Source organism: Sinocyclocheilus anshuiensis, unplaced genomic scaffold (genome assembly GCF_001515605.1).
Source record: "Sinocyclocheilus anshuiensis isolate Anshui unplaced genomic scaffold, SAMN03320099.WGS_v1.1 scaffold1301, whole genome shotgun sequence".
In the NCBI taxonomy this organism is placed as follows: Eukaryota; Metazoa; Chordata; class Actinopteri; order Cypriniformes; family Cyprinidae; genus Sinocyclocheilus; species Sinocyclocheilus anshuiensis.
Window position 1 is genome coordinate 184,070 of NW_015551135.1, and position 21,304 is coordinate 205,373.

At 36.3% G+C, this 21,304-nt stretch overlaps 1 protein-coding gene across 1 annotated transcript; it reads right to left on the reverse strand.

Moving 5' to 3' along the window:
- Positions 1-560: 560 nt before the first annotated feature.
- Positions 561-21,146, reverse strand: LOC107663223 (moesin-like). Its single transcript, XM_016453396.1, has 14 exons — positions 20,708-21,146; positions 10,126-10,209; positions 9,397-9,492; positions 8,412-8,534; positions 8,011-8,162; positions 6,504-6,587; positions 6,244-6,390; positions 5,370-5,466; positions 4,813-4,976; positions 4,197-4,327; positions 3,954-4,114; positions 3,606-3,698; positions 2,196-2,426; positions 561-1,913 (listed from the first exon to the last, which is right to left on the reverse strand). Exons 1-14 carry the CDS (start codon positions 20,717-20,719, stop codon positions 1,749-1,751), a joined length of 1,740 nt encoding a protein of 579 aa, XP_016308882.1. The 5' UTR covers positions 20,720-21,146; the 3' UTR covers positions 561-1,748.
- Positions 21,147-21,304: the final 158 nt, after the last annotated feature.

Here is a 21,304-nt window from a genome sequence, read left to right on the forward strand (position 1 = left end):
AAAAAATAACAAAAAAAACTAATCTTAATTTTAGTAACAGCCTAGTAAAAAGTGTGAGACACTAGGGCTTACCCTGGACTACGGAATTAAGATAATTCAAATTTGTCAGGATAGATGGCTGGAATGTGTTTAACATGTTTGTCAGCTTAGAGGGACTGTAAATTGTGTAAATAAATTGTCAATAAATTAATTGCTAAAACTTGTATTTGTTTTTAAAAATCTATATTTTTACTGTACATTTTATATGAATTAAACTGTATTTTTACATTGTCTAAATTTGTACATTAAAACTAAAGTTATGGCATTCTCCTTCAAATTCTCTGCCATTTTTTGCACCCTAGTAATAGCTTCTTCTTTTTTTTAAATAAAAGCCTAGTCATTATATATTGCAGACATTCAGAAATTAAGATAAGATTATTATAAGATTATTAAGTGATCTCTTCTAAACATAGCTTGTGTATTATGACCATATCGGTTTTTAATAATGTGCACATGCCATGACCAAACAATTGAAGAATGAGCAAGAACAACACTAGCCAATAAATTGGTGATGTTTTTAATATTTTATTGACAGTTGCAATGAAAATGTTTCAAGCAGCAATTTTTTCTTGTGATTGGTTGACCAAAAAAAAAAACACCTGCAGCCTAAGGGCGGGAAATCGCCCAGGTAACAAGAAGGCTGTATACAATAAGAACAAACTTCATATTTTTAATCAGGAGATACATGTTCTTCTATATCAAACCAGTTTAGAAAGTATCCAAGAGTAAGATCTGAATGAAGAATTCTTCCAAAGTAGCTGGGGACAGATTTCTTCAGTGCAGCATATTGCCACATGAATAAAAATAAAATTAATACAGATCACAAAAACAACTAAGGCACTGCCTACAAGTGCAGGGCTATTTAAAACTGTGTACACTCTGGGTAAATACTGTTCAGAAATTAAGGGAGAAATTTTTTCCCAGAAGATGCTTTTTAAGTGTCATTCTATTAAAGGATTCTATAAAATAATACTGCGAAAAAATTCAAATGCCTCAAAAACAAAAGTCTCTTCATTAAAAAAAAATGCTTAAAATAAGAGTAGGATTAAAAAACTAAACTAAAAATACAGTTTGATATTTTCTCTTCAGTGAAAAGGCACAAACAGGGAGCGGCCACAAACCTGCAGCAGTGAGAAACTATATCAACACACACACACACCTTTGCTCTTGTGGGTTGCCGGTATTGGCAGAGTGGTTGATGGGGAGCAGATAGCCATGAGTTTTAATCTATACTGTAGTTGTTTTATTCGAAAGGCACATAGATACAATGTTATAGCAATAGCTAGGCTATTTCACCATCACAATGGCACTGTAAAATTTGATATCAACTATACTGATCTGAATTGGCACACTGACATGTCTCTCTGGAGCGCTTTTGAAACCTATCCTAACACTGGAATGTTTTTTTAAACTTCATTCCAACTGAAATCCCAGTTTTACTGAAATTAAAACCCTTTAGTTTGGTTAATCAGCAATCCGTTTTCCAATAAAAAAAAGCTACATCTAGGTCAAAAAAAAAATAAATCTCCCTTATAATGCAGTAACCCAAACAACACTCCTGAATTAAAGGAATTTTTGAACTGTGCAGCATTATTCTATATTTGGCTTTATTTTCTGTTGGAGTGGTGCATTGTGGGTACTGTAGTTCCTCTGCAGGAATGATGAAAAAGACAGGCTGTAGCTCCCCCTGTTGGCTGACTGCAGTACATTTACATGCACTCGAACTCGTCGATTCGCTGTTTGGTGTTTCCAGAGCGGATCTGACGAAGCGTCTTGTATTTATCACGTCCTGCTCGTACATTCTCTGCGTGGATGATGTCGTTCTGTGTCTTCTTGGTCTCATCACGAGCATTAGCAAGCTCTGACGTAAGAGCCTGTGGAAAAAGGACACACTTCAATTTTTTCCTGTTCGAAGTAAATTTACTCCGGTAAAGCCTTTACTATATGCTAACCATGGCGGACCACTTTTTTACTATATTGAAAAAGAGCAGCTTGGACATTCTCCAAAATAACTCCTCCTGTGTTCCACACAAGAACGAAAGTCAAAAAGCAGTTTGGAATATCATGAGGTCAAATAAATGATAATAGAAGTGTTATTTTGGGTAAATTATCCCTTTTTAAATAGTGTTTTAAACTTTGTGAAGCGGTTCTCTCACCAGCAGATGTTTCTGCACTCGTTCGTTCTTCTCAGCCTCCGTCATGCGCTCCTCCTCACTCCTGTCTTTATAGGCCGCTGCGGAGGTGAGTTCTGCGGAGGCCTCTGCGCTGCTCTCATCACCCTCGTCGTTGTCGTTTTCACCATGCATGGGCTCTTGGACATGGACTGACGTGACTTTGTTCTTCAGCTCCTCTTGAGTCTTCTCCAGGTCCTCCTGCACCTGAGTGGCCTGGAAGAGACACACAGCACTGCAATGTTCTTATCTAGACCAGGGGTGGGCAAACTTGGCCCTTCCAGGCCACTTTCCTTCAGAGTTTAGCTCCAACCCTAATCAAACACACCTGAACCAGCTAATCATTGTCTTCAAGACTACTAGAAGGCTACAGGCAGGTGAGTTTTATCAGGGTTGGATCAAATCTCTGCAGGAAAGTGGCCTGGAAGGGCCAAGTTTGCCCATCACTGATCTAGACCATATAAAATTTAACACATTTTGTTATAATATTTAATGTGCTTTTTATTTGGTCATTAAAGACTCTGCTTTTAGCACAAGCATGATACTATTAAGAGTCTGGAAGTTTGATTCTGATTTCAATTTCCCTTTAAATTTCCTCATTTCTTTCAAACTGTCCATATCACAGATTGAACGCAAACACTGTTTACAGAAGAAGAAATATATAGCATATTTTTAAATATTTTAATATATATTTTTGAAAGAGGTCACGTTCACCAAGTCTGCATTTATTTGATCAAAAATACAGCATGAATATACATTACTTTTTTCTTTTTTTTTAGCGATGGCAAAACTAAATGTTCAGCAGCCAAGTCTTCACATGATCATTCAGAAATCATTCTAATATGCTGATTTGGTGCTCAAAAAGCATTTCTTCTTCTTATCAATGTTGAAAACATTTGTGCTGCATCATGTTTTTGTGGACACTGTGATTGTGTTTTCAGGTTTCATTGATGAATAGAAACTTAAAAAAAAACAAAAAACAGAATTAATTTGAAATAGAAATTTACTATAAAATGTCTTTGTCACTTTTGATCAATTTAATGCATCCTTCCTGAATAAATGTATTAATTTCTTTAAAAAATTACTGACCCCAAACTTTAACATATTTTCCTTTAACCATTTCAAAGCATATAATTGTAAAGATTTTTAAACTGATTAAATTATATATGTTCATATGGGAGTATGTAAATAATTATTTAATTTTAATATTAAATATTCCTGTTAAAACTGAATATTGTCAAAGCTGTAAAATAATCCTTTTTAAGTTATATATCCAGCTTAATATCCTAAAAAGGTATATGGTGATAAAAAGCATGGATGGATAGATCTATGACTAACTCTCTCTGTCTACAATAAGCTGCTGCAATGCACCTGATAACAAGTAACCATGTTTACCTTCATTTGCCACTCTGATGCTTCCTCCTCTTTCTTCTTTTTGGCATCTTCAAGCAGGGAGATCTTAGAAGTCAACTCTGCCAGTTCAGTTGCCTGTATATACACACACATATACGCCCATATTCTCAGAACTGCATGGGAACGCATGTAATTGTGGGTGTCCTGCACTCAGTGGTTAGATGATGTTTGGTTCTCATGGAAACTTCATAATTGTAGTTTGGTTACCATGGTTACAACTGTAACGTACTGAAAGTGTTGTACCGGTGTTGTTGTTAAGCGGTCATGGTGACTAGAATTGCGCTGCCATAGTGGCTGGCAATGTGTATCTTGGTTGTCATAGTAACTGACCAGATGCTCCTGATTCTTCATCTGGCTCTCAGACTGCTGCAGCAGAGTCGCTTTGGCCTCTTCTGCCAGGCGGCGCTCTCGTTCCAGGCGCTCTGCCTCCTCCTGAGCGCGTTTACGCTCCTGATCTAACTCCCTCGCCCTGCGGGTCTGCTCTTCCAGCTCTGCCCACACAAAATAGTAGGTGATTAATAATCATTAATGAATAGAAGAAAAAAACAAAGAGCGAATTTCACTCCATGTTACCTTGCTGAGCTTTTCTTGTTTGTTCCTCTATCACTTTTAGTCTCTCCATCAGCTCCTCTTTTTCTTTTTCAATCTTCTCTTTCTCCTTTTCGGCCTGCTCTCTCTTTTTACGTTCATCCTCCAGCATGGCCCTGAAACAAACAGACAGCTGTATTAGGAGAAGTCCTTCCTGGCATTGTGAAGCGTCCAACACTGAACAATGAACTAATCTAAACATCCAATCCTTCATTTATCAACATAACACACATGCACACAAATATAAACACTTAGGCTTGCTCCTAGTGTGCCTGATAAATGCTTTAAACGATCAAAATTAGTGGGGTTTCAAAAGAATCAGTTATTGAACAAGTCTTTTAAATGAAAAAAAAAAAAACATTATTTTTCTGCCTTTCTTAGCTAGACATACTAAGCAAATACAGCCTACACCAAATTATTTTGGTGTTTAAGTCTGATTCACAGTGAAAATTTCACTGATTGAATCAGAGGACACATCTGAGCAATTCCATTTGGTGAACAGAATCAACATTCAAATCATTGGAATGAATCCAAATCATCACCAGTAATCACAATCTTGACCTAATATCAGAGCCTTTGTGTGGTGCTTTTTTCCTCACACCTTTCCATCTTCTTGTGGTTCTTCTCCTCCTTGGCTTGTGCTTTCATCTGCTGGACCTCGATGGTGTCAGGTTTACGGCGTCTCATATAAAGCTCATGGTTCCCCATGCACAGGGCCAGAATCCTCTTATTAATGCGTAAACGCTGGGCATAGAAAACAAAGTCCTGTGGGAAAAGAGAGAGAGAGAGAAAATTATTTACATATTTCCTGTAAAGCTTTAAAATGCTGCCTACATAAACAGCTCCCTAAGTTCGGAACAGGGCCAAAGAAAGAAGGTGGAGGGAGTGAGGAATCAGGAGCTATAGGAAATACTGAAGAATGGGGGAAAAAAATAAACACTTCCAGACTCTTTATGCCTGTGATAAAGTGTAACAAAGAAACAACTTCAAAGGAAAGTCTTTACTGTGATTTCACCATCCTCAAATCTCAAATCACATCATGAAACATTTCACCACTCTAAGGCTTTGCAATAACAGTGTTCCTCTTATCTACATGCCATTTCCAAAGAAACTGGACAGAAACTGTGATAAGTCAGACACAAATCTTGTTTGACATACCGGGGCTTTTTTATCAATAGGTTTGATGACAAATTTCTTATCGTTGAAAGAAATGTTCCTGATCTCACTCCAGGGGAAACCAATTTTAGGCGTCATCCTGAAAAGAGGAGAAGAGATGAGTCAGGGTTTTTTGGCACAGAAATAAATGTGACTTTCTATGCCTGAAACTCTTACAAGGTTTATTTATTATCATTCTTTTTTTCTTTTTTACAAATGGTCAATGAGAGCAAGGGTAATTTTATTTTCAATTCATTGTAGTTTTAGATTAACGTAAACATGTTACTAAATTTGGGAAATATCTAATACAGTTTACAATTATTCTTTCATTTATTAATTCTAAGACTCTTTTGCTCATCAAGGCTTGCTCATCAAGGTATTCTGAGAAATACATTAATATTGCAAAATATTACAGTTTGTATATGTTTTAAAATGTATTGTAATATATTTTAAAATCTTATATATTCCTGTGATGGCAAAGTTGAATTTTCAGCAGCCATTACTCCAGTATTAAGTATCATATGATCCTTCAGAAATCATTCTAATATGCTGATTTGCTACTCAAGAAATATTTCTTATTATTATCATCAATGTTGAAAATGGTTGTGCTGTTGATAACTATGATAAAACATTTTTTAGGATTCTTTGATGAATAGAAAGTATTACTGCAGCATTTATTTGAAATATAATTTTTTGTTACAATATAAGCCTTTACTGTCACTTTTGATTTGCATCCTTGCTAAATACATTTCTTAATGCGCCAAAAAAAATTTTTTTATGGTACTTTGTTATTATATACTACAAAATTTATTTGTGACACCTTTCAAACCCATTAATTTGTTTATAAATGTTAAATGTATCATGTTTCTTAAAGTACTTGTCATTATGCTCGTAGATGTTGAGTCCCAGGGCATCCACACCCAGCCAGAGCTCAGATCCTTTCTTATTCTTGATACTGAAGTAATTCACACCGTACATCTCCAGATCCTGAGCTATCTTCAGATACTCCATCATCGAGTCCTCTCTGAAACACACACAGATCCACATTATCATTCTGTCTGGTGTGTGTGATCGACAGGGTCACTGCAGTCAGCGATAAAACAGGAAAAAAAGCAAGAGCGCATTCCATTCCTGTACCTCAACATGCCCTTGTGCTCCTCATGCCAGACCTGAATTCTTTCCTCCCATTGCTCCTTATTCAGCTTGTGCTGTTCCAGAACTCTGCAGAGAAAAGATTACACACACATGCTCACATTTAGAATATCAAACACATTCTTAACATGTTCTTTGGCTGATCCCTTTTAACAAAACATTAAGTACTATGCTTTAAGCCTACACAAGACACTATGGCCTCTGCCATTTACAGTATTTAATGCATTTAATGCATAAAGTATGGATTTTATCAGTGTAAAGTGATGTCACTGACAAAGATGATCCATGAACAACGAAACAACTAATAAACGATAATTAATTAATCAACACATTAATTGCCAGCTATCTTCATTATTGATTTCAGTTATTGCAGCCCTAGTACAAATAATGTATTATACACCACTCTTGGCGTTTCAACAGATTAGTGAATAAATGTTTCCAATACCACACAGCACAGGTATTTTAACCACTTACTTTAACATCAATGAACGAAAAGATGTATGTGACTGACATGGTTTGAAATTTGAAAACAACTACTACAGTGTTTGAAGAGTTAAGACTTAACAACCATTTTCAACATCTGGTTACACTTTATTTTAAGGTGTCCTTGTTACAGTGTAATTATACATATAAGTACTGAGTAGTATTAATTAACTACATGAGTACATGTACTTACTATATGGTTAGGGTAAGGATTTGGTTTGGCTTAGGGTTACTTGCATGTAATTATGCATAATTAATTGTTATTATAATAGTAAGTACATGTAACATGTGTAACAAGGACACCTTAAAATAAAGTGTTACCCAACATTTATATTATTAATATTTTAATTTTACTTTAATAGATTTTTATTATATATGTCTGTGTTTATACAATGTCTATTTTTTTAGGACTGCTTTTTTATAATTTACACAATTCAAATTTGCGATTTACATTTAGCAGACGCTTTGTACACAATTTAGTATTTTTACTTTAATTTAGTAGATGAATGTAGTAGATGAATTTAGTAGATGTAGATATTTTTTTACATGACCTTATTTGTATATTTGTATTATATTTGTTATATTTTATATTTAATCTGTATCTATCTGTATTTATGTTCTACTGTTAGTGTTATCTGTATGCACCAAGGGTCTGAGAGTAACGCAATTTCAATTCTCTGTATGTATGTGCTGTACATGTGGAAGAATTGACAATAAAGCAGACTTGACTTGACTAGATTTACTTCAGCAACCATAATGCTGTCTATTGCCATTTGTAAATATTGTACAGTTAATCATACTGTCAATATAATAGATTTCCTAGATTTATTAGTTCCCTTCATTAAGTAATTTCATGTTTAGTGACGCTTTGAAAAGCTGATTTTAGAGAAGTATTATATACACCACATTAAAAAACAGATTCGAGTGCACTTTCTGTCAATAATCTGTGCTCCCCCACTCTGGAGAAGCACTAGTCCCTACTGGTACTAAAATATCTGTGTATACACACCTCTGTGGGAGCAGTTTCTCACTGGACAGGTATCCAGAAGTGTGAACATCCTTGTTGTAGTCAGTGTATTTGGCCTGCACTGCATAAGAAGCCAGCAACACTGCAGTCTCCGGGGGGCAGTAGATATCGTCGTTCAGGATCCCCTCTTTCACCTAAAGTAAACCAACAATGCAACTGTTTTAAAGCAAGCAATGCTTTAATGTTGGCCTGTAAGCAGACCAGCCGGTGCAATTCCTTCACTGACCACCAGATTGTGCAATATCACATTATCACTTTACAAGACCCAGCGTTCATTTCAGTCCACTCCAGTTGACATGCGTTCTATATTAATATATCTAAGGCCACATCTTACGCTTAACTTTACCCAAGACATACAGTAAATACACACACACAACACACACCTGAAGGAAGAAGAGTCTTTGAGTCGCCTCTTGAATCAGCTCCTCGGAAACGTCTTCAGGGTAAAACTTTGCTCTGAATTTAAATAGCAATGGACTCTCCTTGCGGATGTCTTGAGCCGTAACCTAGACAACAAAGAATAAACTAGAATCACTTTCAGTTTGACACAGTCATTAATTCCACCTGCCTGTCAGCAACCATTATATCTTTCTTCAGCACAAATTAACTGCCTTTCCTTGTTATTTTTTTTATTAATGGCACTTTTTTGAGGCACCCTGGGTAAAATTATTGGGACGTAAGAAAATTGGAAGACAAGTCTGAAAAAGGCTGACAACTGCAGGTTTCACTAGAAAGTGCTAATCAGTGAAATCTTGTCAGTGGCATTACAGACTAAAGTGTTTGTTGACAGGTTTTATTTTTTATTTTGTCAACGATAATGAAGAAAATATTTTAAAAAGTGGCATGATGAGAATTACTGTTTTGAATTAAAACTTCATTAAATTTGAACTAAAATATGCTGTTGTGAATATATTGTTGTCGTAACAATGCTTCACACATAATGCAATATCCTTGGTAGTCTCTAAAACACTTAAAATGAATGACTGTTTCCAAAGGATGAAGATTTCACAACACATTATCTTCTGAAAAAGTATCCAATACGCCAATAAACCTATTGTATGCTGTATTTTATGAACTAATGTAAACAGCAAGGACACATGTTGACATGTAATTTGGCCTGTTACAATTTAACACATTTTCTTAATTTTGCACATTATAATCATAATTCAAATGTTTATTTTGTCAACTAAAATTATATACTATTCAAATGAAACTTATATGAAAATTATATACCATTCACCATGAACTTGAGATAATGAAATATTGAGTTTAGAGAAAAAACACATGACAAAAAAATAAATGGCTGTATAAAAATGAAGCCTGGTGCTAATTGGACACTATAAAGCAGCTATATGCATTCACACACACCTTCTTGTTGAGTTTAAGCCAGGTGGTAAAGCCTTTGGTGTCCTGGTACTGCAGTCCAAAAAACCACACCTCCCTTAACCCAATGGTTTTCACCACCTATAAAACAGATTCATATTAAATAAACAGGCATATTAAATAAAATACAATTTGGCACACCCATAGTACATGCATTCGCGTTCTGTCATAGAGGGATATGAAAAGGAGACTCCGGCTCAAATTCCTCTTCATGGACATGGAAAAAGTGGAATTCCAGCTGGGGCTGGACCATATATGTAATATTCACAACATATTTGTGCTAATTTAATAAATATTCAAATTAAACAAATCATTTAATTATTTTGATGCACTTTTTACGAAAGAGTGATTTCATAGACGTGATGTACAGAGTGACTAAGAGTGAGGAAGAGGGGACTGTACAGAAATGTACAGCCTGAGGAAGAAGCAGAGTCAGAAAGAGGAAGGGTGGAGGAAGGGAGAATTCCCTCACAAGAAGGATGTCCAGTTCTTAATCTAAACACACAGACACAGCTTGTCTGACATGCTCTTAAGTTTCCACTGCAAGTCAATATTTCTGCTCACACTGAATGTGATATATTCACAGCCATCAGAAAACATTTAATGGACATTTATGAGGAGCAGGATGTTGAATCAAGATCTCAATGTGAGAAAAGTTCTTAAATTCTTTAAAAAATAAATAAATAAATCAGCAACAAGTTCACACACACACACCTGGTCAAATAACTGTTTCCCTGTGGTGCTGGGTTGGATGGCAAACTCCAGCTCGGCATCCATCGTAGTCAAACGAACACTGATCTGGAAAAAAAAAAAGAATTGTGAATGAATGAATGACATAAGACAGACTGAAAAGCCAACAGATAGGCAGTACTGTTAAATATTTGGGAAGATTTTTATTTATTTATTTATTTATTCAAAGAATTTAATACTTTTAGTCAGAAAGGATCCGTTAAAATTGATCAAAAGTGACTGTAAAGACATTTATAATATTATAAAAGATTACCGTTTTCAGTGCTGTTCTTTTTTACTTTCTTTTCATTAAAGAAAAAAAATATTAAGCAGTAAAACTGTGATTACAATAAATGTTATACTAGCACCAAATCAGAATATTATAATGATTTCTGAAGGATCATGTGACACTGAAGTTTGCTGAAAATTCAGCTTTGCCATCACAGGTATAAATTACATTTTTAAATATATTCAAATAGAAAAGTTATTTTAAATGGTAATATTTCACAAAACGATTATTTTTAACTCTACTTTTTATTTTTTGGTCAAATAAATGGGGCCTTGGTGAGCATAAGAGACTTCCTTTAAAATATTAAGAACTCGTACTAACCCCAAACTTTCATTTAGCAGCAGTGTATGTATAATAATAATAAAAAAATGAATTCAATACATTCACACAAAAAGCAAGTTGATTTACCAGAAAATCAGAATCGTTCCGTTCTCAATTAACATGAAAGCATGAGCAATGAAAATAATGAATTCTCTATTTGTGATGGACAGCTTAAACATCTTTAATAGCGCATACTACCTAGAAAAAGCCTGAACCCTTATCAAAGAGCACTATAAAAGAGGCATTACGTGTATGTGTGTGTTTAGATGAGTTTGAGTGTGCATGTTTGTGTGTGTGCTTAAATCTGCGCCAAAGGCTTGCTATTTTAACATGATTGATTGCACTCTGGAACTCTGGATAAGATAAAAACAATGCAAGGAAACCACAAGAGGGACGAATGGAAAAAGATACCCCCCTCTCTTCTTTCTCTGTCTCTCTCACCTCATCCCCGCCTCCACCCCACAGGATGCAGATAACCACGCCTCCAGTAACCATGGAGACACATTAAGCAATGTGCCTCACTTCCTCTCACTATACAATTAAACCTCCTTTTAATAACAGATCATTCAGAGTAATTATTCTCAGTACAGTGCAGTTTATGACTAATTCACAATTACACAAAGTCGGTCAACTGTTACTCATTTTATTACATGAACTCGAAAACTAACCAGTGTTCGGTGAAAATGTCAATGAAATATGGACAGTCTTATTGATGAGGTCCATATAAAGCTCTTCTATTGAACTAAGGTCTTTTATCCAGCTTTGACTGTGTGTGCGAGAGATAAATAGCTCAATTTAGGCACACACACCTCCAGCTCAGCTGTACCCATAATGCCCTGCTTTATCTAGCAGCTGCCTGTGAGGCAGATGAGTGTCCATGTGCTGAGACTCTAAAGTGCTCAACGTAGCATTTGCACATCAATGAAGCCAAACGACATTGTTTCTTGCGAGTCCTCTAAATGATCGACAAAGAGAAGCACAAATTAGATTTGATAGTTATGAGATTTGATATTCATCATGAGTCAAGAGGGCCATAATGAGGTAGCAGGGTGATTGTAAGGGAATAAAGAAACAGAAAGAAGAAATATTTATAATTTGCACACATTCAGCCTTAATACTATACGTAATAATAACCCAAAAAAGCTGTTAATGTCTTATCACTTTTAGTTATGAATTACATCACGTAAATGAAAGTCTATATTTAAAATTCAATTTGCCAAAAAAAGGTTTGCACTGGATATTACTGCCATGTGTTGTAAAACAGTTAGCCTAATATATTCAATATATCCACACACTCATATCTCATATCTACATACTAGCTATTTACTTGAGCACACACCTCCTTGAAGCCATATTTTCCACACACAACTTCATATTCAAATATCTTGATTTTCTCATATTCACACACTAAGCTGTCATCTATATTAAATGTCAGATGTTTCGATGCTTCTTAATGTTATAACAGACCATTAGATATTCAGCACAGAAAGTGATATTCAGATTGTTAAACAAAAGTAGGTTGTGAAATGCTGGATTGTGAAACTGTGTTTGAAACCCAGGTGTTTTATGTGTGCCTCCAAGGTTATATTATCAGAATCTGCGTGTGTTGGTAACTATCAAGCACCCTAGGAATGACTTTACTATGAGGTGATTCGTTTGATTTTAGCCTTACTGTGTATGTGCGTGTATGTGTGTGTGTGTGTGTGTGTGTGTGTGTGTGTGTGTGTGTGTGTGTGTGTGTGTGTATATATATAGAGAACAAGCAGAACTTTCCCAACAGCTATATGACTTTTCTGCTCTTTTCTCTTCCACTCCTCTCTGGGTCTGGGAGAGTTCATTTCATATACACAAGCTCCGACATAACATCTCCCTCACTCAATCTCACTCTTTCTTTCTGTCAGTAATGACAGGTTTGTTTGTGTGTGTGTGTGTGTGTGTGTGTGTGTGTGTGAGTGTGGCAGTAAGTGTGGAACAGTGTACTGGTCGGTTAATGGACCCTCTCAATCCAGAGGTGGATTCACAGGGTAAAAATAGCTCATGTCTTCATGAAACAGGAACTAAGAATTTGTAGTTCTGCCTGGTCAGGGTGTGTGTGCGATGGGTGTAGTCTTCACAGTGGACCCGCCAGAGGTTCTCTGCCACTATTCTTAGAACAATCACCCTGCCTTTACTCAGACACCCTCACAGACACACACACACACACACACACACACACACACACACACACACAGAGACAATGATACTCACACAATTACACATAGAACCAGCAAAGAATAGGCTATACATAGTATCTGCAGTTTCAAACAAGTTTCAAACAATTCAATAAAATAAACATATTAGCTCCGTTTCAAAATGTAGCTCTGTGACAATCTAAGATGGTTGATGATATGACAGAAATGTAGATTCTATAGGGGAATTGACTATGAATGATGACTTTTAACCCATTAAAGTCAGACCTCCTGTGAGGTTGTTTATCAATGGTATATGCTTTTGTTGTAGCCATCAGCCTGCATTATTTCAACTTTTTTTTTAATAATCATGTTTAACAGTGGAATTCCTTGTGAAAACTTCACTAGCCATGATTCTGCAGAGAAATCTCCACCAATTAGAGAATCACAACAAGTAAATCACATTGTAATTTGTATGCATACTATATCTATTTTGCAATAAACATAAAATATATCATTTCATTACATAATCAACATCTTTAAATCAATTGTTTTATATGTATCTATCATTTTCATTTTGGGTATGTAGTTTGCAATGTTTTTGGGATTGTAGTTCTTTCCCGTCATCAAAGCCGTTCAGTACACAGTCTTGTATCTTTGACTTTTAGTCCGAATTTCAAATACTTTGCTTCAAATCAAAGTATATAATGTTGTGATTCATCTTGTATAGCTGGCTGGATTGGTTCATGACTTATAGCTGTTACACAAAGACTTTTTTTTAAATCCCTATGGGAAAAATACTTCCAGAACAAAGACAACTAAAAATGTGGGTGGGAACTGTTGCACTCTATTGAGCAGTGCCATTTCTGTGACTTGCAGAGTTGTTGCTATTACTAATGTGGAGTCTTTCAAAATGTCATGCTTCAATTCATTTAGGATGCTGTCTTAGAAGGTAGCTGCCTATGCAGTAGACAGCAAGGCCTGCTCAATAGGCTTTGGATCAGTGTGTGAAGTTAGTTTGGCATAGGCTACAGCAAAAATGCTAATCGTGAGCTATGACAGAGCCAAGATTTGGCAAACAATGCCTCGTATTTCTCAAACACACCAAAATCAATTAACAAGCCCACACACACACTAAAAAAAAAAACTTGAAACTAGAACAAGCCATGAAAACAAATTACTACAATTAAAAGGCTAATTAGAGCAAATATTTGGACAAACTGGCACAAGTTCTAAAATCTAGTATAGTGTAGAGAACACACTCACCGCAACATTCAGTGTTTTTGTCCCATTCATTCACTCACACACACACACATTCACACAGAGTCTGCAGGCCTGGAAAATGCATTCAAACAGGGACAAAATGGCTGCCGTTTCTAACAAGCAGACGAGGGGAGATAAAAAGCTAACAACCTCTGTATATTTGTGTGTTTATTCTATCGTTACACTCAGTTAACTGACACCACAATCTAACTGTGGTGGAGAAAGTCAAACTCTTTTCCTCTCACCCCTCCCCCTCCTTTGGTTGTCTGATTTAGGTTAATGACTCTACAATACTTCCTCCAAAAAATTATTGATACAGCAGAATCGGAGTGCATTTGTGGCAAATCTTCATCTGACCTTGTATATTTAATTCACATTTGCCCACACGTTTGTCCGTGTCTAAAATGGAAAAGTGATCAATGAAGACATCAATAACATGCTGTCGATAATTAGCTTAACTGTCTTGTGGGGGGGGGTTCTGTTGTAGTATGCAACAGAAGAAAACTAGCAAAAACATGCCGCGTCACTGAACCATTATTGCTTAATCAGAGTCCAATTATTGTTATTTCTCCCCTACATGGTTGGAAGAAAACAAAAATGTAGTTTGGAAACAATTATGCAAAAGTTTAAAACAGCATACAGTACATTTAACACAAGACCTTTACTTATCACAAAACATAAAACCACATAAAACAACATATACATATATATATATATATATATATATATATAAAACAGGAACTGTTCAGAACTTCCATATTGCAGAGGAATATTTACATGAATTACTTGACCAGGATATTGATACTGCAGGATCAAATCTCCCTCTTGATATCCGTTTTACAGACAAACTGCTATACATTTACACAAACATAGTATCAGTAACTTCCAATGCTGAATAAAAACACATGCAGCCGCGGGACCACAGTAACTACATTAAATGTGAATTTAGGTGAATATGAATTTGAAGTGGAAGCGTGGCTCTGTTTTTAACAATAAGCTATCTCACAAAAGGTATTTAAATAAAAGACACTCCAGTTGATTAAATAATCCAGGTCCTTAACGCTACACCAAAGGCTTCTACCAGTAAATTAATACAGCTCAATTACTCTAAAGTGGAAGTTCTTTAAAAAATAAAATGCAGAAACAATTGACACCAGTATTATGCATTTACATAATAGTCCTGTACAAAACATCTTGCTCAAAGCTATAAAGTTTTTCATCTGACTGTCCAAAACCACTTGCAAATGTATCCAACTATTTTAGTTCACAATCTGTTTGTATTGCTTTACACATACCCACAGAGTTTGACTCACATGAGGCTTGAAGTGAGATGTCGTTCAATGCTGATGTTTTCCCTCCATCGAAATGTGAACTGTTCAACAAACTCAAGAACTTTCTCCTCAAAACCCCCTGGAGCTTTACCTTATTAAAGATCATTAATCTGACTGTGTGTGTGTGTGTGGGTGTGTGTGTGTTTGTAGTTAATCTGTCCACTTTGCACATACCAGAGACCTCCAACACCCTTCTAACTTCATGGTCAAGGTAACCAAGTCAAGAAATAATATTTAAGCAGTATATTTAGGAATATAATACTAAAGTCTATATGTTACTATGTAGAAATTATTGCCTGTAATTCCAGAAGACTTTGGATCATCTGTATGGTTTTAAATCAGTTACAGGCCTTACGGACTGGACATTACACTCCTTTTTTTAGTGTGTACTGAATCAAATCTGTGTACGTTTGTCGGCAGAATTAAACCTGAACTTCAAATATATAGGCTATGGTTGCAAAGAGAATATAACCAAGAATGTTCAAGAAAATCAAAAAAAACATGCACTAAAAAGATGCAAATTGTAAATACACTATACCATTAAAAGGATTGGGGTCAGTAAGAGTTTTTTCTTGAAGGAAACTAACACTGTTATTCAGCAAGGATGCATTAAAAAATTATCAAAAGTGACAGTAAAGACATTTCTGGTGTTACAAAATATTTCATATAAATGCTGTTCTTTTTAACTTCCTATTCATCAAAGAATCCTGAAAAAATGTATCACAGTTTCCACAAAAATATTAAGCAGAACAACTGTTTTCAACTTGACACTCAACCAAATCAGCATTTTAGAATGATTTCTGAAGGATTATGTGACACTGAAGACTAGAGAAACTAACAGCTGCCGAAAATTCAGCATTGCAATCATAACATTATATTCCAAATTACATTTTAAAATGTACTGAAATAGAAAAGAGATCTTTTACTTTGTAATATTTCAAAATATTCGTTTTTTTTTTTATTAAATAAATGCAGCCATAAATGCAGCCGTAGTCAGCATAAGAGGCTTCTTTCAAAAACATTGAAACATAGAAAACTGTACCAACCCCAAACTACACAGAGCCGTAGATCACTGACAAGCTACGCAAAATTGTAGCTTGAAAATCGATTTTGCATAGCTTGTCAGTGATCTACGGCTCTGTGTTGTAAATGCTGCTCCATCTGAAAGCACTTGCTGGAGATTTACTACTAATCACAGAACCGGCTTTACTGACGAGATGAGCATGAAAATCGCATTCGATTTTTTGCACAGCCCTAAGTAGTGCACATACAGACTTCTGTGATTGAAACAGATCTGGCTATAAATTTACACAAAACTGTTTATAAAATTTTGCACAAAGGTTAGTGTTAAGTTGACCCTTAGTGAGTACCTCACTTCTCGCCTGCACACTCCCTCTGACCTGAACCTACAGAGAGGTCACAAAACTCCCACTCAGTACACTGAGAGAAACTGATGATCTAAGATCCTGCGACCAGGCTTTGTTGGTAGTTCCACATGTTAGACTTAAGCGTAGAGGGGAGCGTGCATTTGCGGTGGCAGGGCCACGGCTTTGGAATACCCTGTCTTTAGAAATTAGAATGGCCTCTTCTCTGCCCGTCTTTAAGTCCCTGCTAAAAACCTATCTGTTTTTCTGCGTATGTTTTTATAAATTTCTCTTCTGTAAAGCACTTTGGTCAGCCTAGCGGCTGCTGTAAATGTGCTATACAAATAAAATGAACTTGAACTTGATGACTGGAGATAAATGCATATGTGTGAGTGCATGTGAGTGAAGGAAGAGAGAGAGAGGAGTGTGTTGATTATAAAACAGGCCATTTTAGTACATTAGCTGTGATACAACAGAAATCTGCAGAGGAAAAGGGGCCTAAACTCACTACACAAAGCTCTGTCTGTCTGTGTGTGTGTGTGTGTGTGTGTGTGTGTGTGTGTGTGTGTGTGTGTGTGTGCGGACGCCGCAGTTCTGTGAAACTCCAAATAAGGTACTGAGCCTCCAAATAAGGTACTCAAGCCTAGCTGGCCCCGAACAGGAAACGTTCAAACAGGAAGTGATGTAAGCACAGTGTAAGCACAGAAACCTTGAGTCATTTTCGGAAAGAGACTCTTGGACTTGCAGGAGTCTACAATAACGGCTGAAAAAAGGTTCTGACTCATTTTACAGTTCAATATGATTCCATAAGCAGATCCAAACCTCTAAATGCATCCAATGTCCCCAATGACAAGAGAAACCCATCTACTTATACTAGACTGATTTCTATTATCATGAAAATCCATCTATTCTGGAAAAAAAACGGCATGTCAGCCACACAACCTCACCGACACTCTTCTTTTTAGTGTCATGTAATATGTCCTAATCTGTTCTCTCACCTTAAACGCCCTCTGATATTACATCCGGTTAACATCTACATTCACACGCAACTATTCTTGGCCTGAGCTTCTCTTCATTCAGAACATGAGAGGAAAATAACTACAAGCTACATGTAAGCTTTTGTGCAAGGATGTGACTGAGCTATTTTGAGAAAAAAAAACTGAAATGGGAGCTTAACCACAATATCAACACTCAAATGTCTAATACGGCCATTTAACAGGCTAATAACTTACATTACATTAACAAACAGTAACAGTATATAATGTATATATCATGTATACAATATATTTTTAACAGTACTTAATGTATACAATGCTTCACAGAACAAGAGTTTGTCATAAATATTTAATGCACACGTTTTCATGTACATCCTGTTGACAGAGATATAGACAGACAGACAGACAGACAGATAGACAGATAGACAGATAGATAGATAGATAGATAGGCTTTTTAGAGATATCAAATGTTTGATCATAAACACTCCCTCTCCTTGGTCTTTAAATATGACTGATATTGACAGAATGATCCAATTTAACACTCTTAGGGAAATATGATAATATTTTGTAATTAGCATTTAAATCTGGCTAATTTTCAAATGGTTTCTCGTAAATAAACATCTCAGAAAAATGTTATGGGGTTTCAAATCGGAATATGACTGTTACAAAACAAGGCATAATTTTCATACATGTCTTCTGTAGAGAACACCAGGACAAACATCATGCTAATCAGGCATTTTGGGGAAACACAAGAAGTCAATAGGGAAAGAAATTATAGATCAATATTCCTATGAAATATGAGATATTCTTATGAAAATGTTGCAAAGTTATTTCTCCCATTATTACACTTCTTTTTTTCATTATGGTTTGCAGCAAGAACACATTAATATGCAAATTAGATGCAACGTATGGATAAATTGTATTGAATGGGAATACCAATTTATGGACATTTTACGCACATATTCCATAAAGTATAGTAGTATATAAAAATCATTCTGTTATGTCTTTCATAACATAGTTGAGAGTCATCTGTACAAAGTTTGGCTAAAAATAGCCTGAAACCTAAAAACTGATTGATGAATGAAAAGATAAAACATCGTTTTTGCCTACACATGCCTTTATGTCTTTTTTTTTTTCTTTTTTTTTTTAAATAACAGTCCTGGCATCCTCTACAAAGGACATAGAATAAAATGTTTCTTCTCCATTTGTTTCTTATGCTCCATCCAATGTAATGACATACAAAAACAACAAAGTTCACAAAACTTTTTTTTCTGGTTCTCAGGAGGACAAAGTATTATCTAATGTTTTAATGATTGAAACACACATATTTCCATGTTAATGCACAAGAAAGGCTAGGAAATTCTGTTTCAGTTGGTTTTTAAAGACTAGTCATTTGGGTATTTACATGGTACTTTTCAAAGAACAATATGGTACAAGCTCCTGGACCATAGCACACGTCCATGGTACTTTTTTTGCTAGTTGTACTTTTGAATACTTACACCTCATGTATGTGTCACTCGTATGTAACTAGTGACACTCAAGCACTGAAAGGCATTTCACCGAGGAAAGAAATTGCTTAAACTAAAAACGTGAGCTACTTGTGAGAAAAAGATTTTGTCCCTCCATCCTACTGTTGGTCTGTGGTCTTAAATATAATCTTTAATAAAACAATGATTCATTCATTATGACGTGTAACAAAAAAATAATAATAATAAAAAATCAGGGACCGTGTTTTTTTTGTTTTTTTTTCCCCAAGTATTTGGGTGAGCACCACGCCTTGGCATGAAAAATTGTCCAAGATTGCGCCATGAGCTCGTCTGGCCCTCCCTTGTGACAGACGAGCTCCAAAAACGCTGGAACAGCCGCTTCTGACACGCCCCATATTTCTTATCCGGAATCACTTATAAAAAGCAGACCAAAACGCGCCATTACGCTGCTGGACAGAGGCTTAAATTAAGTGCACACGTGAATCGTTTTGAATGAATCTTTTAAGTGCACAAATAGTTCTCATTCACTTTCGTGACATGACTGATTGTAAAATTTGTTTTGTTATTATTTGTGGCTTAAACACTCTTTCCGTTTGCTCAGTCTTTTAGTAGATCCCGAAGACTCCGTTTAATAAAAGATAATACAACATGTGTTTGAATGGAATCGGTTATGATTCAATAACTCGTAACACAAAAAGACGGTCTTGTTGCCACCTACTGGCCTAATGATGTAACTTAACTAGTCAGTGAACCTGAACGAATCTTTTGTGAACGAAATCAAAAGATTTGACTCACTGGGAATCAAAATCCACACCACCACTAGACAGTCTATGCACCGCAACTTTGATGGAAAGCCAATCAGATTTGGAGGGGGGAGAGAGGGGGATACAGGCCGTCACCGAGTAACGGTTCAGCCCCTATACAACACAAAACGCCACTAAGTTCATAGATTTAGACTATTGCTTATAAAATACAACACACAGCGAAAGTATGAGTTTAGAAAAGTAAAGAAGCTAATAAAGTAGAGAAATCGTCCAATTCATTTGCAACGCAACAAGTTCTTCTTCAGTGCGTTCGGATGGGATGAACTACCGTCATTGTCCAAATAATGAATTCTTGCCATAAATAGTGCATCGCGCTTGGCCTACTGTTCACCCGCGGGAACTGGCTGGCAAAAATGCCAACAAGAGAAAGACCATCCTCGCCCCTTTCGAGCGCCTACGCGTCGCTGCCGTCTCCTGTTTCACCAAAAATGCGCAGCTTTTAAAAGCACTGTGAAATGTCTAACCATTTTTGTTCGCTACAGTACAAACTCAAACCAATAGTTTCCATTTCTCAAGGGTACTCACCGTTTTCGGCATTTTGTCTGTATTTAGTCTCTTCTCTCACGGATGTGTCACAAACTGAGTTGATACAATGAAGTCAACAGAAAGCCAAACTTTTTCCCATCGGCTGACGTCCACGCGCAAGAGTGAGCAAACGCAAACGCCACCGCCCGTGTGGAAAAGCTTCTCCTCAAATCTCTTCCAGCTCCCGAAGACAAAGTTTAACTTTTCAGTGCGTCTTTGTCGCTCAGAGAAGTACTGGTGGTCCTAGAGTCGTTTCCTGCTAACGGAACTGAGTTTTGAAAACCACACCCAGCCCAGCCGAAGCGCGTTTGACTGAACTCCGCCCGGATTCTCACAGGCCCCGTTATGCGCTGCTGCTGCTGCTTTGTGTGCCACAGACGCCACGCCGGGGCTTCAACGCGCGCGCTCTGGGAATGCGAGGTGGGGGTATCCCACACAATTCCAACAGTGACGTAATTTTCCCCAGAAATTCCTAGCTCGATTTGACTTCCTCTGATGAATGGCATCGTTTGGTACGGGAAATGCCTGAGGAGGGACTTTTTTGTCACCATAATTTGGTTAAATCGACTCATATAAAATAATATAGTCTTTTTGATT